The sequence below is a fragment of the Chroicocephalus ridibundus genome, chromosome 8 (assembly GCF_963924245.1).
Source record: "Chroicocephalus ridibundus chromosome 8, bChrRid1.1, whole genome shotgun sequence".
Lineage (NCBI taxonomy): Eukaryota > Metazoa > Chordata > Aves > Charadriiformes > Laridae > Chroicocephalus > Chroicocephalus ridibundus.
Window position 1 is genome coordinate 34,594,370 of NC_086291.1, and position 16,092 is coordinate 34,610,461.

The 16,092-nt window shown below is 42.8% G+C and overlaps 1 protein-coding gene across 8 annotated transcripts in view; it reads right to left on the reverse strand.

Moving 5' to 3' along the window:
* RASAL2 (RAS protein activator like 2) overlaps positions 1-16,092 on the reverse strand; it is a 191,423-nt gene that overhangs the window by 96,053 nt on the left and 79,278 nt on the right. For 7 of the 8 annotated variants that reach the window (XM_063342802.1, XM_063342804.1, XM_063342803.1 and 4 more), the window contains exons 2-3: positions 12,097-12,224; positions 2,854-2,980 (exon numbers count right to left, since the gene is read on the reverse strand). In XM_063342802.1, the coding sequence (XP_063198872.1) occupies positions 2,854-2,980; positions 12,097-12,224 (255 nt within the window). Of the gene's footprint in view, positions 1-2,853; positions 2,981-6,763; positions 6,849-12,096; positions 12,225-16,092 lie in introns of those variants that run through there. The other variant, XM_063342812.1, reaches the window with a different exon arrangement.

Here is a 16,092-nt window from a genome sequence, read left to right on the forward strand (position 1 = left end):
TCAGTGTTGACCTTTGATGAGTTACACATCTCTTGCTTCAACTTCTCAGCTGTAACATGGGTAGTTTCTCTCCCACGTGCTTCCTAGGAATGGTGCTACAAGGATATGCGCACAATGCTATAAAGGATGCCACAGAAATTCGCAGAATGGGTATTATTGCTGATTATGCAGAGCCCCTGAAGAACACGCACCGTTCCAGTTGCTCCATTAACAAGAAGATTGACCTCATATGATACTCCTTACGTTTCACACAAGGTGTAACTGTAATGCTACAGATGGAAAAAAAAAGAGTTCCATCACTTGATCCCCCCCGGCCTTTTTAAAAAAATCAATCAATCACAAGAGAGGCATGGCAACCTTACTTAGGGGAAAAAAAGCAAATGCCATTGCTATGCCTTAACTTCTGCGCTAGAGCCAGCCCTAAGAAGCTCATCTGCAAGAATTTCAGATATAATCATAAGATGCAGCGCCTGCTGTTGCCATGTTATGCACATGATTGCCTAGGACAAGCTAGATATTCTTATCATCTCTGCATAGCAGAGCAATTTCTCTACTAGATATTTTAGCTGCCTCTGCTGCGCCTTTCAGCTTTTGGTGTCCATTCCAAAGCTGTTTTAGTCCAGTTGTTATCTGTACTGCTGGTGATCCATTCTGGCTGCCACCATCCGTTTCTTTCTCTTTATAAAGATGTTCAATAGGCTCCTTCACTGGTTTGTCCTCTGGCACAACATCTTGATGCAAAGCTATTCCCACTGCTCTCCAACAACCCACTTTTTTCTGTAATCGTGATAAGAGATATTTCTAACCAGGATGTGAAAACAAGGGAACTACCTAGGGTGCTGCAATTAGAGATTATATATAACCCTTCCCTCCCACTTACCCTCATCCTTCCTCACAGTATGGGCATTGCTTAATTTTTCACCAGCTCATGCCTTTCTTCTTCCTCAGCCGCTGCATGCCCACTTCCTTTAGCTACACACAGTGTGACATTCATATTCACTACAGTTGCAGCTCTCGTATGGAGAAGACCATGTGGGTATGACTTTCTCTTGTAATTTTAATATATTCTTGACAAGCATGCATCGAGCAGCACACTACAAGATACCACATGCATCTAAAATTGTAGCAAAATACATAGTTAGACATACACCCCAATAGCACAGTCATCCATTCTGTATGGCAGTTCAAGACAAATGAAGAAGGTTATAATGTTACATTCAAAAACATAACACTGTGATTTCCAGCTATTCAGATGCTCAGTGAAGTCTAGAAATTCTTCTACACACTTTTTGCACACGGTATAGAAAGAGAAGGCATTTAAATCCTAGATTTTAAAGGTCTTTCTAGCTTGCAAAGCTGCAAAGAATATTAATTGCCTAGTGCAGACTGGCTGCAAAAGGATTCTTCATTCATCTCACTAGCCACACACCTGGAGTAAGTAATTTGCCTATAACACTGTGTAAATGTATTTAATACTGGTTTTAATCCCGAACAAGAACGAGTATTTGTTCATATGGCAAAACAAGATGATCATTTAGAGCTGCGTTTGAAATGCCACAAATGAATCCGGTAGGAGTTCTGTTTATGCCACTCAGCCTCATGTATTCTGCGGTTTTCCCTCCTAAACCCCTGACCTGCCCTGCTTCTTTTCAGGTTTGTAACCCAGGAGTCAAACAAAATCAAAAAAAGAACCCTATTTGCCTTCCTCAAACACAAAAGAGTAAAGAAGTGGTATTGGCAAATACAAATAAATTAGTACTACAGTTGCAATGTGTTAATTAACTACCTAGAAGAGTGATATTAATGACTTGTGTGCGATACACTTAGAGAATAAAATGCCTTGGCATAGAAAACAGCTGAGCCTGTGAAATGAAAAATACCTTACCTGCTTTTCACTTTTGATAACAATGTTATCAAGGCTGCTTTACTGCTTAGAGATGCATGTTACTTTTTTCCTCGTAGTTCACTCTCTCCCAGGACTGATATTTTTTACAGCTGAACTAAGGAAGAATTGCTCTTAGATCCTATCAGCCTATGCCAAGGAAATATTCTTGCATAGGTTGGGAACAGAAAGAAGAGTTCACTTGTGTGCGGTTGCCTCCTCTCTTCACTCTTCCTTTCTTCTGGAAAGACTTGGAATGATGCTCTTTATGATGCAACCACAGGTGGGGTGGAACCACAGGGGGAACTGGGCCAAATCCGGACTTGGGAAACTACCGCAACAGAGCTTTTGTCTGTCATTTTTAATACCTACCCTTTCTTTTGCTCTCCCTAGATTGCAACATGCGTAATTATAGCCAACAGCAGCAGGCAGTTGGTTGGTTCTTTTAGGAACTGCACCCTGAACAGGCATGAGGTAAGTTATAGAAAAACCTGTTATCCAGTACTTGTTAGGAAAATATGAAGCAAAGGAAATTCCAGAAAGACTCAAAGTGAGGTAAAACGTAACCACCTAACAGTTCTAAAAACCAGTGTGAACCACTTACAGATATCTGCAAAAGCTGCATTCCTATTGACCTGTGTTCAGCAGGTCTCGGTTGTAAATCCCAGGGCTGCCTAGCAATCTTACAAACACAGCTACAAACCTTCCCGTGTGCAGCAACAGCCCAGCTTCTCCGGTACCCTGTAATAACCTCACTGATGTTTGGATAAATCCTTGTGTTTGGAAGTCATTTTGCTGGAGGTATATACAAACAACGTCCCGGTCGCAAGAACTCCAACACCACCTAGCTGCAGCACTACCCACCTCCGCGGGCTCCTTTGCAAGGATGCTGCCTGGGAAGCAGTGCCCTCTGATACAGCTTGCAGCTATAAATTAAAATCAATTTGTTGCAGCCAAAGGTTTCCACTTACCTAGTTTGGCGGCCCCCTCTGGCGGGTACTCGGGGAATTGGCCCTCGGAGGGGACGCTCACTGTCCGGCGCAGGCAGCGCCCTTTGGTAGCATCCGCCTGCGGCTCTTGGACCCCATCGATGGGCACCTGCATAAAACGGATGCCAACAGCTGTTAATTTGCCACTGGACCGTGCTGTTAATATGCCATCTTAATAAGAAATTAATTTTCTGCTTCTCCGGTAGTAACTTTCAGATGCAGTTAGGCATGCCCAGCCTTAACACGGAATTCCCGAGGCTCACTGGGAAAGCGCTGCAGTGGTAAGGAGAGTTGGCGAGTGCAGATGGGAGCGCAGCCTGGAGAGGGCTGCACGCAGGTGTGCAGGAACCTGTACTCCAGAGCTATCAAGTCACAACACAGATGACCCACCTAACAAGGCAGTCCTGCCCTTCAAAACTGGTTCTCCAATGCCGGACTCATTGCTACCTAGCCTTGCCTGCTTCCTCGCTGGGAAAGTCGGGCAGAGGCTGCTGGTCAGAAGGCTACATGCGAAACTTCAAGATCACAAAAGCATTTTTGCAGTCTCAGCGCATGTTCAGTGATGAGTGACAGCATATCAGAGAAAAATGGACATTCTGCTGATTGTATCGGGCATATGGAGAAAGGGAGTATTAAGTCAAACTCATCCTAGAAGTGGGAACTCAGAAGGCTCTGAGAAAGGCTTGGGGTCCTCACTATTTCATAGTAATAAAATTCTGCATGCTAATTCTCTTTAAAAGTACCGAATGTATAAAGATCTTGTTTCTCTTCTGAAATTTTGGCAGAACTTGACCCGTCAGGGTTTGCTCCTCTGCTAATCTTGCCTTTAAACACCTGCCTGGACGACTGCATTTTGCTAGAGAGGTGCTTATGCTGGAGGAAAAGTGATAAATTGTGCTACCTACCACTACAGTTGTGGGGCGTCTTGACAACAGCCAAGAGCTCTAAAAAAGCCAACAGTCCCTATGTCTGGGAAAAGGAAACAAGGCTGAAGTACTCCCAATCCGAAAAACACGTACAAAGGGATAAGGATGAGCACCCAACTACTTTATGAATTTATACATGTACCCGTGTGCTTTCTGATTTTGTTTACATGGTCAGCACAGGTTAATTCAAGCATCAGTTACTTTGCATACAGAAAATCAGACAGATGAAAACTTCAGACAGCTACCTGCTTGCCACAGGTGCAATTCGGACAGGAAGACATTGCTTCCATCAGCAGAAAGACATGCCTCACTCTGCCCTTCAGAAGAACATAAACATTGTTCTGAAGAGGTTCAAAAGACAACAAAGATCCTTCAAGCTGGTGAAAGGCTGGTCACCAAAGATGAAGACTGCACGAGAAACACGTATCTCCAGTACTGAGCTAAACAGGTTGTTGTCCCATAATAATTATTGTTTCCTCGATTGAGTCACTACCAAGGGGTGGGCACCCGGGGCCAGTACTGCCTTATACAGTATTTCTGGGCCCCATGCATCCCAAAGAGCTGGCACAGAGAGGGGACAGAGGTGGGATGTAATGGTTGATTAACAAGTCCAGATACTGCTTCCTTGTCTCAACAACAGGACACGCCAGTCGGGGAATTAGGAATTCGCAGAGCCCACTGACTGGTCTGAGTTGCTCATCCGAGGAAGCCGTGCCCTGCCTCCTGCTGGCCTGCCTGATAGTCCTGGTTATGACCGCAGTTTTGTAGGTCTTTGCATGCTCAGATATTAACGCATGCTCAGTATCGGTGAGTTACTGGATTTGCTGTCGCTTCAACCTGGATAACTGTGCTACTGAGTTACTACATTTCTTCTTGTAACAACCTGGATAATCCTACTCCTGATCTGTATTTGTTACCGCAACTTTATTTAAAGATAAATTGTTTATTGCTAAAGCTGTTGGTCTAGAGTCTGTTACTATATCTGGAACTTGGTGCGACCACCTTAAGCCCTTTTATTCCGCAGCTGGAAGAAATCCCAGGGAGGAGGGTGATGCAGCATCCAGGGGCTGGAGGCAGGTACAACCCCTCAGTGCCCAAAACATCTCAGCGCACTTTGGCTTCAACAGTACAACTGCGATACATGCGACACGGCAATTTACTTTCATACAGCTGTGTAAAAGACAGCTTGAAGCTAAAGGAACAGAAGCCCCTGTCATATTTCCTGTATTGCTTATCCTTTCATATCTTCAGTCATCTCTGAAAACCAAGTATTAATAGCAAACAAAAAGATATTATTCATTTCTACTGAAGGTTGTAAAATATGTACAAGATACTGTACTATTTTAGAAACGAGCTGCACTACAATGGCTCTCACAAAATAGTTCTGGCATTTCCTGACTTTTAAGCACTTAGCATTCTCTTAAGGTCATTTTTTTTAATGCTATTTATTACTACGCTAGTCTATTTGTCTCCTTCAAACAGTGCTTGTTTTTCAAAACAAGTTTCCCAAATCCCTAGAGGTTATTCTGTTAAGGCTACTTTCTTTGCTGGTAGGTTTTTACAGCAGCTCCTTTGACGAACAATCTCCGTCCGAGAGCGCATTAGGAAGGTAAGCAGAGACTAATTTTGTAAGCTTATGCCACGTTCATTCAGTCAAGATCCCACATTAGAATTTCAGTTTTTATCTGGAGGCTCCATGTAGTCTTATTCCTTTCTAAACGCTCTTCTGCTCCACCACCTCTTCTGCCTCTCCCGATTTCCTTCAGAGCATTTTTGGTGGGACGCTGCGAGCCGCATCTCCAGAATAGCTACTACTAGTCACACCACCCTCCTGCTTCTGCACACCTTAAAAGCGTCAGGCTACCATCCTGTGACCCTCCTTTCTGAGGGAACCTGTTGCACCTACACCTAACTGCTAGCTCTATACCAATACAACTCCCGGAGGATAGATTTCTCCGCCTTTTTTTTTTTTTTTTTTTTAAACTGTGAAATGAATATCGCCTTTTCTTTTAAGTAGACCTCTTCTATATCTGCGTGTGCTTGTGGACATGGGATGACAGAAACGTTCTTTTAATCCACTGACACAAAAAAACCCCAGCGATGATAGCCAAGAGGACGCTACAGACGCACTGACTTGCTGCCGAGGGTAAGGAGGAGAACAGCGACTGAGGCCACACTGTCCTTTTTGTCCTTGGGAAAAGCAAACAGGCTGCAGCACACCGGAGTTGGTGTCAAAAACAAATCTACTGCTGCATACCAGAGATAGGATTTATCTTCAAAGAGGAACTGAGCCATTAACAGGAAGACTGTCTGAGAGCTCACGTCCTAATTCTGGGTCACTTAGCCTTTTGTACTTCACGTTTGCCCAGACTAGGGAAACATGGTTATGCTGCACGCTAAAAAAAAGTTCATCCGTGTAGCTACGTTCATCCACTGCAGTACAACTCCACACCAGCAAGAGACTGTTGGAGACTGGTGCGGTAGCATATTTATCGCGGCTTGAGAAAAAACTGGTGCTGCTTATTTCACTCAATAATTCTATAAACCGCAAAAGGAACAACATTTAATGCTGCATAGCCTGATCTACACCAGAGAACATACAAACATCCTGCAATTTCATGGTAAGACTTAAGTAGCAAAGTAGCTAGAAAAGATCCCCCCTTTAGTCTGTCTTAGAAGTACTGTATTATTTTCAGTAACACCCCTCCAAAACTGTAGTCTCAGTCTGTATTGACAAAAACCGAACTAACTCTAAGACTGCAGAACCAGTATTTATTGCTTATAAGATCAGCCTGCTCTTAAAAATACAGTTTCATGAATATGCGACAAGATCTCGGTCAGCAGCTCTGCGTTTCTCTGGGCTGGGCTACCTGTTTTTAAACGGCTATATGAACCGCTCTGTGGTAGGTCAAATGCATTCACGGATCGAGTGGCACCGAAACCCAAGCGAGTGCACAACTAAATACCACGTAAACACCAAGTCAGGCATCCGCAATCTTCCTGACGCTCCTCCGGCCCCTGCCATTCCAGCAAGCGGTTCAGCAGAGGATCGAAGAGAATGACACAGTCTTGCAGAGTCAGGACTCTAAGTGGCAATTTAGGCTTTCAGCTCTTTTTTTTTTTCCCCATCCAGCTTTGTTATTCTGCTCTTCGCCCTGCTGAGACTTCGCCAAACTGGGAGTCGTCTGAGCCTGAGCCGACGTGCTGCAGCTGCTGGTTCAGGGCTGGACTCTGAGCCGCGTAACTCTGGGACGAGAAGGTAGGCAGGGACACCCCAGATGCTGACTGTTTTGGCAGTCTTGATAAGCTTGATGCCAGGCCACATTTCACTGTCACGTTTCAAAATTTCACAAGGCCAGGTTCAGAGCTCGGACTCTAAACTCTTTAACAGCATCACCTGCCACTTAACCCTATATTATGTATATATCCTATATTTGGGATTTCTAGTAGTTTGATGATGGAAAGATTCAAGAAGTAGGAGTAAGAGCATTACACACATTTAATGTCTCTCAAATGCAAAATAAAGCTAGTCTCTTTAAAAAAAAAAAAAAAAGAAGTAAGAAAAAAATGTTTCTTCATTGCAGAAAAGATTTTTGGAGACTAGAAAGGCTGATTCATGATAAAAACTTGAAAACTTGCAGCCTCTTCTGAACTTAGTGTCAGAAAGTTTGGAATCATGTCAACAAAACAGTTAAATAATTAATTTAATTTTTACCTTTCTTGAGAAAGTTAGAAGCTGTCTAAAATTTTGACATAAAAATCCACTTTAAAAACGTCGACAACAAACATTTCTTTGGGCTTTTGGAAAATAAATAATTACATTCATTTGGGAATTGAAGCAAATCTTTTCTTACGACTGGGTTCAGCTTGAGAAACTCCTATTTACAGGTAAAACACATTTGCTGTAAAGATGCCAACATCATGAGTCTTTTGAGAATGGCAGAAAGCATTTCTGAAGAACCTCCCCTGGGGCCCTGTGCATCGGAGTCTGCTCCTGCTGTTTTCTCTTGAGATCACTGCTGTCACTCCACTACCGGTATCAGTCACAGGAGATGCAAGAGTAGGAAAGTACATCAGAGATGTTCTGCTGCTGGCCTCTGTCACCGCCACCAATAAGTAGTAGGTCTTCACTATCCTTTGCCCTTGATTAAAAACACCTCTAAATCCAAGAAGAAAGACGAGGTTTTGAGCGCAGGGAGGAAAAAGGAAGAGTCTAACGCAGTGAAAACTGTTCAACTTCATTTCCAACTGAACACAAAATGACAAGATTCTGCAGGACAGCAGCCAAGTTACAGACAAAGCCCAACTAAAAAGCAGTCCAAAACCAGATGCAGCCATTTGTCACTTCCCTCATGAAAGTGCTGTGCAATGGATTATCTATCTGAAACCGCTCTTCATAAACACTAACTCATTCCCTTTCCCTGTTTAAATGGCACTGATTTCGCACACGTTTTTACTGTGCCCTCACAGCTCTTACCCTATGGAACAGGTTTCACAAACGATGAAAATATCTCCACCTTCCTGACAGTGGGAAACTGTCTTCCTTGTAAAAAAACCTACCTGATTTCTAAGTGAATCAATCTAGACCTGTTCCCCTAGTCTTGAAAGATGCTGCTAGATATTACCACACCATGATATGTGGCAGTAATTGTGTATCTCCTGTCGCTCATGACTGCTTATTTGCTAAGTTGTCTCTCGCGTCCCTACAGGGATTCATTTTCTTTCTACTTACTTTTTGGCCATCAATCTCTTCCCTTCATTAATAATCTTCATTCTTCAGTCTCACCTATTTTCATTTTATAAAGTTGACAAGGTGTCAAGTAATTAATATTTTTCTACACTGCACAAGGTGATACCGTCAGACTATTTTTGTCTAAGTAATTACAGATATTTTTGGATCAAGTTGTACCTCGAAATTTCTCTGATTCCCAACCTACTCTTGTGCTTGCACAGCGCAAAATCTCCCTTGCACATACTCTATCCAAACTGTGTTGACAACAAATCCATCGTGGTGGGATGTTATAAGAAAAGAGTCTTCTTACTGTTCTGTTTATTTCTGTACTGTTCCCTCAGTCCTAAAAATCCGTGCAGTTCATAATGCTGTATTTTAACAGCGTTAACTGAAAGAAACCAAACTTAGCATTATACCTGAAACAATTAAGACATCTTTCATTTACCTGTTTGCATTTTGTATGTTTTCCTACTTTTTGGCTTCGACATACATACTTGCATAATCATTTTGCAAAGTATTGTAAACGTCAAAAATTTCCATTCCCTTGCAATTTCACACAGGATAAGCTTCTTGGATTTTTATTCCATGAAGTAACAAAGCAGACGCACAGAGAATAAAATGAGATGCTTCAGACTTACAGTTTTCAAATTACACCAGCCTCGCGATGATGCAAGTGCTCCCTTTCAGCTGCAAGGGCACTCTGCTGTTAACATCTCTTCCTTCTTTCCTCACACCCACCCCCTTACTGATGGGTATCATTCTGTCCCTCACATTGTTTCTAAGATCCTCTGCAGCAGTCCAAAGAAATTCCGACCTACCCGCTCTATCAGCGATTTCCATGTTCAGAGCAGGAACGTCTCCATCTTCAGTTTCCTGTTGCCTATCTCACCTCATTTCAGGTTATTAAAAAACCTCCCTCCAGCATCACCTTTCCAATATTTTTACTCTAAACGTAATATTCAATTTTCTTCTTTAAGTAACTTCCCTCTTCCTCATTCACCTGGTCTTTTGCTTATGCTCCCCGGTACCTGTGATCCCACCCAGGGGCTTTTTTCAATTCCCCTCCTACATACTTTTCAATCATTAAGCTCTTCCGAAGCATCTCTCCCCACTGCTGCCTAAGGCCTTTGTTCACTTTTCCTTCCAGATCACATTTCATAGAGCCTTTTTTAACTCTGAATGACTTGCCAAGTAAAATAGAACCGAGTCGCCTCCCCTTCCCTTTCTCATGAAGGCTACGAGGGATACTTCTATTTCAGAAAAATTAGAAGAAGGTGCAAATCCAGAGTATCAGCTCTGTGTCTCTCTCTCAACTAGCAGATCTCTCTTAACTACAGTTTTGCCTTTCTCTAAGGGCTCGTATGTACGCTGCCATGTGTACATGACTCAGAAGCTAGATTAAAACAACCTTTTATTTTCCTACAGTGTGCTCATGACTCCGCAAGGAGTTCCCTTTTTCCTTTCACTTAAAGTAGCCCCAAATTACTTTAAAATCAGAATGGCAAATCTGACTCGAGCTACTAGCTTCTGGAACAAATCGCGTTATCAGCATGTGGAGTCACACCTGCACCAAAGGCATGTCTGCACCATCTGCATGCAGCATTTCCCCAAACAAGCTATTTCTCATTGTGATCGTGCAGGCAGGCTCCTTTGAGAACAGGCTGCAAAGATTAACTCTACTGCTCGATATTCTGGGGTAACTGCTATACTTAAAACCCAGGCTCTGTATAGCCTGATACTGAATTTTCTCCAGCTTCTGACAAAAACCAGAGTGTATTTAAACAGAGCATATAATGACTTAATACACCAGTGATACATAAGACTGCTCGTATTTACTTCTCAGGATCTAAGCAAAAGACTCATCTTACTCCCAGCAAAATGCTTTTAACTGTATGTGGTAGGAGAAATTAAGAACCCATAAGTGCGTGATTACCACCTTCAGATAATTATTTGTGATATGAGCTGGTGTTGTTTTCAATTACATTTCTTTAATGAGATGCATACTTTTAGCCCAACTGTGCTGGTACAGTACAGTTTTAGGAATAATTCTCACACGTCTTTAAGTTTCTTCAGTGTATACTTTAATTCCTTAGGCGACAGTCCTGTCAGACTAGAAAAAGAATTACATAGTAAACAAACATCATGATATGGGCCTTCCATTTTCCCTGCGTTTGATCACCTCTCCTACGCATTAGCATTGATGTTTGTTCCCTTCTAATAACTCAAGTCCTTCTCTAAACCATTTCCTCCTACTCTCCCTATGCAAGGAAATATTTCAGCCCTTGTAAATAAACTTGATCATAGCTGAAGATGAATAATATTTAGCACTACATCAGAAACAGGTCTTATACTCAGCCTGCACACAGCCACACAGAAGCTTCAAAAGAAGAAACAAAAATTCAGGTCATCTCTAAACGTAGTAAACTATGGTATTAGACTCATGGGCATTTATATGTAATCAAATCTATTTCAGCAATCTGAAAACATTCCTATTTTATAGCTCCTCCTGAAATATTTATTTTTAAACAGGGTAAATCTACAGCAGAATAATTAAACAAACAAACCCAGGAGCGTTATCAAATGCTTCTAAAGCTCATGCCTTCATGGCAGTCTCTAGACATCGAATATCACATGAAAAAACACATCATGGCGTAGTCTAGGAGAAGGGACTTATCAGCATTTCTTTGTTCAGTATGTATTTAAACATAGCATATAATGACTTAATACACCAGTGATACATAAGACTTCTCATATTTACTTCTCAGGATCTAAGCAAAAGACTCATCTTACTCCCAGCAAAATGCTTTTAACTGTATGTGGTAGGAGAAATTAAGAACCCATAAGTGCACGATTACCACTAAATACTAAATACCACTAATACTAGAACACGCCTATTCTTTAGCCATATTGACACTACCTTCACGGCAAGGCACAATGCCAAGTACTACATGCTATATACACACACAGCCCCTGCAAACACAGTAATTTTTATGATTAAAGCCAAGATGGTTACCATAGTTTAGAGTATCCATGCCATGGGGCGCCCAGTCTTCCTTGCTGCATTTAGCAAAAGGGAGGGCAAGCCTTTGCCTCAATCAGTTTACCTGGTGACTACAGCAAGGATGACCGTATAGTGCGAAGGTTGCACACACCTTCTCTGCCCAGCACTCCAATGCAAGCACAAACAACCCCCTTTTTCCCTACCTTTATGTCTGCCCTGACACAAGGAGGTAGGTTTACGTAGCTGTGGTTGCTTTAACTGACATTAAAAGCAGCAACAACATAGGAAGATGTAGTGGCAGACTTAAATGCAGGCTGTAAAACTCCAGGAGGGAGTTTTGGATGCGCACAGTTTGCTGTCACCTCTTCCATGCAACCGGCATCTGGCCCAGCTGGATTATAACTGTGCGTGCCACACCATCCATACGCAGCATAGGTTAGCTCCTCTTTTCCCCCCTTTCACTAAGCATGTAGACAAAAAAAGGGGAGATGAAAAAAGCCGCCTTCTCGTTTTAGCACTAAAGGCCAAAAGGTAAATCCCGAGTGGCCAACGTGAGTTTCTCTCACCTCTTTCTCTCTGTTGAGCAGCACCAGCTGACTGTCCGTCAGGATGCAGTACTTCCTCTCCCATGTTGTCGTTTCAGTGTAGGGGGACTGGCCGCAGGACAGTCTGTGTGTAGGTGGTCCTTTCACATCTGCGAACAGAAAACAGCGACGCCAGAATCGTTAGCATGTGTCATTAACCACCTTCTTTGCTTTTGCAGTTCTGCAGCTCGATGCAAACCAAAACTGCAATCTGTACTTAGCAGTGCCTGTTTCAGCATATTAAAAGACAAAATGCTAATCCTGGGCAGCACCCATGTGGAACGCTACATAAGGTACACCATGAATACTTATTTATCTATAGCATGATTTACAAAAATGACAATACTGAGACGAATATAAATCTCTTTGTCAAAGACCAAAATATAATCGAAAGAAAAGACCAAGAGCTCTCACGCAAACTTCATCTACCCTCCACTCCTTTCTCAATAATGTGATTAAATAAAGTGGTAGGGCCCCGATTGTACCCTAAATCTTAATAAACTGGACTATTTGAGACTAAGGATAGAGAGACATAGGAATGAAAAGGGGGATCAAGAAAGGGAGGCTTGAAAAAGGGAGGGAAAAATTCAAAGGAATGGGCATTTAATTGAGAAGGACTTTAAGCATCTTTTGGTAGGGAAGCTATTTGATTAAATTGTGACAAATAGGAGTCTCCGAGCATCTCCACTGAGCCACAGCCACTGTAGTGACAAAAACTCAAACAAAAAGGCAAAAAAAAAAACCAACAAAAAAATCCCAAAACAAAACATCTACGTTGTTTGGCTCCCTAGGAATTCAACTGTGCAGCCAACTTAAAAAAATATCTTTACAGGAGACAGAAATGCTATATGCATCCCCAGAAGGGATGTACGCAACAGAGCCACAGGTAGCACTATTTACACAAACACAGAAAACAGTTTCAAGTTGTCTCTTTCTAAAGTTTTGAGATTAAGTTCTGGTTGCTTTGTAACATTAAGTTTTGGGTTTATCTTGTGCTCTAATTTTATACAACTTTACTTGCACTGATCTAAAAAAATCAGTCAAAGTGTACCCTCTAGATTCCTGAAACCCCTGAACTACCTCTAAGTGGTTTAAAACAGACTGCAAAAATCACGACACTGGCAAGGGCTTCCTGCATAGCGGTCCAGGATCTCCTTCAACTATTTTAGGAGCCCATTAGGCAAAACGAGTGTTCAAATCCAAAGTGTTTTGTAAAGTTACCTTCCTTTTAGTACATATACCCCCACCCAGCGCCTGCACAGAGCTAAATACAGATGCTTCTTGTAGCTACTGCCCAGCTTCACCACTAGAGGCCAGTGACTCCTCAAGCACCCAGCACCTCCCGAGCTGCAAGGGAGAGTGCGAGTCCAAACGCGAGCATTAGAAGTGGAGTAATGAACCCTTCCAACTGACTTCCCTCCTGGCAGACCCTGCGTATGCCAAATCCCACGTAATTATTAAAAGAGCTGCAACATCTTCACGCTCTTTTCCTGCACATAACAACTTTGTCTCTGCATTGAAAGGAACGTGTCACCTTCTAAAGACAGAGAATTAACTGGGAAACCAGCTTTCAGTACCTAGTTCGACCTCGTATTGCAGTAGGATTTTTGTGATCATTTAGAAGAACGCTTGAAACACAAAAACTGAAAAAGAAGAGGACTGCATGGCTCCTACTGCTCTGAATAATAATGAAATGCACCTTTGCTCTCTTAATTTCAGATGAGATAATTCAGGAAAGAAGCTAAGAATCAGAATCAGGCTCCACACTCTTACCTCTCCTAACAAAGCCTGGTTTCCAATAGTGACAAGCAACTGTGTACCTCGAAATTGCCCAAAACTCCACTTAGGCATACGCGTAATTAAGGGAAACCCCCACAATCTCTGTGAAGTAAAAGTGCATTTGTGCAAATTCCTGGAGCAAAACAGACTCTAACAAGTTATGTATTTGTCCATCTTGTAGACATTAACCCTCCATGTAGATTTTTGGCACAACATCAACTCACATTTATCATGGTGTACCACCAAAATGCTAACCGGATGCAAATTAAACCACCGTTGCTCCTGCTTAGACCTTGGTTTCCCAAACGGCAGCACATGAACCCTACCCGCACCTAGGCAAGACAAAGGCAGGAGCAACGGGCTGACAGTGGGAAGACGGGCGAGGAAGATGAAGCCACGGGCCCCTTGCACGTGTATGCAACAGGAACAAGAAGACCAGAGCTCTGGGAATCTCCTCTCTTGGGTGATGAAAGCACATGATACATCACTCAGGGGAAAAAAGGATGAAGACGCGCCCTGTCCTGCTCACATGGGTGGGCTAGCAGCAATAGAGTGCCTCCAGCTGCTACGCTGAGTGATAACCAGGTAAACTCTGTTTTGAAGTGCCAGTAGACTTTCTCATGGCAAAAGAAAACTGTTCTGGACTATTAGCTCCAATGCAGAATCTATAGTCACGACTCACCCAGCCCCAAAAGACTTTCGCATTATAATTTCTACTAACTACAGGCCTCGGCAGGATACCATCCAACTGATCTATGGGCTGCACAAAGGAATTAAAGAACAGAATGACTTCTTCCACTGCAATAACAACTCCAGGATTTAACTAAGTCATCAGGCTCTGCGGGCCAGCCACGACTCTGCTGCCAAGTGGGTTGGCTACGTCAGAACAGCTTTCCACAGGCTGCTGGCAGAGTAACATGCCATCTCGTTGTCTGGAGCTGTCAATCACCACTAGAGAACATCACGGCATTAATATGTCATGTTTGAGTTGGTATCCTTTTGAACACGTCGGGACACAGCCCCACCACCCAGGCAGGCTGACCAAGCGCTCTCTTCAACAAAGAGGAACAGTTGCAAGCTGGTTTTCCAATGTATCAGATCCCATAACTTCAGTCCTCTCCCCGAGGCTGATGCTGCAAGCCCGTCTCATGAAGCAGATGGAAGCTGAATACACGGTGCAAGAAAACTCGCTGCAACAAAAACCACAGTGTAGCTTTGGTGAATTTGTACCACTTATTTAATTATTTCTCAGCTAGCCTTCCTGCGTGGTTGACCTCTCCGGAGCCTCTTGTGACAGCTGTAACTTCAAAATTTATTCTGAAGTATGTTACCAGTTTAGACTAAAGACTCTTTGGGACTTTACACAGTATCACATATACACACGGTCGCTTCACAAACCCTGTTCGGCTTTCCGGTACTCTTCATCTTCAGTTTTCATTTTACATTCTTGGTTCCAACTTTGCACGTGAATGTAATAAAACCCACCAACCTCTTCCACTAATGCCCTATAAAACTAATTTACCACCACTGTTTGAATTGCTATGGAAGTGAATGGCAGAAAGTCCAAGGGTAACCAGGACCATTTACACTTTTGGGAAGGACTGAAAATCAGGGCTACCCTTTCTTGCTTTGGGGCTACTATCTATCAGCTCATACAAGGAAGGCTTGTGCTTTGGAGGGTAACTCATCAATGCATGTCATTTTGGACAGGAGTTGGAGGAGAGGATCAGGGAGGTGCACCTGAACCCTCTGAGTTTGCAGATGTTACGTGTGGGACGGGCTCGTGCAGCCACACACCTAAATATGTGAGTTCTGGTGGCAGAGGATTTCTTTCTCTGCTCTGATGCAATCCTTTCCATTCTGCATCGTTACAATGAAGCATTCAAGCAAGGAGATCAGTTAGTCTACACACAGGATTAAAGGTCATGCCTTATGTGCCTTCAAATGCTAATATCAGTTAAGTAACAGCTTGGAAGAAATCCCCTTCTCAGTACATCCTCCCCTGCTGAACTGAGAAGAGCATCGCTGCCCGCCTGCCACATTCGACATAGCTGAAGATTTGAAGCTGCCTTGTTTTTCCTCGGGGCTCTGAAATGCCATTAGGCATGTTATAAATATCCACAAAGCTCCCTTTCTCTCAGCCAAATGACAACTTGTACCTTATTATTCTTTAACTACAGCGCTTATTTAAAAAAAAAA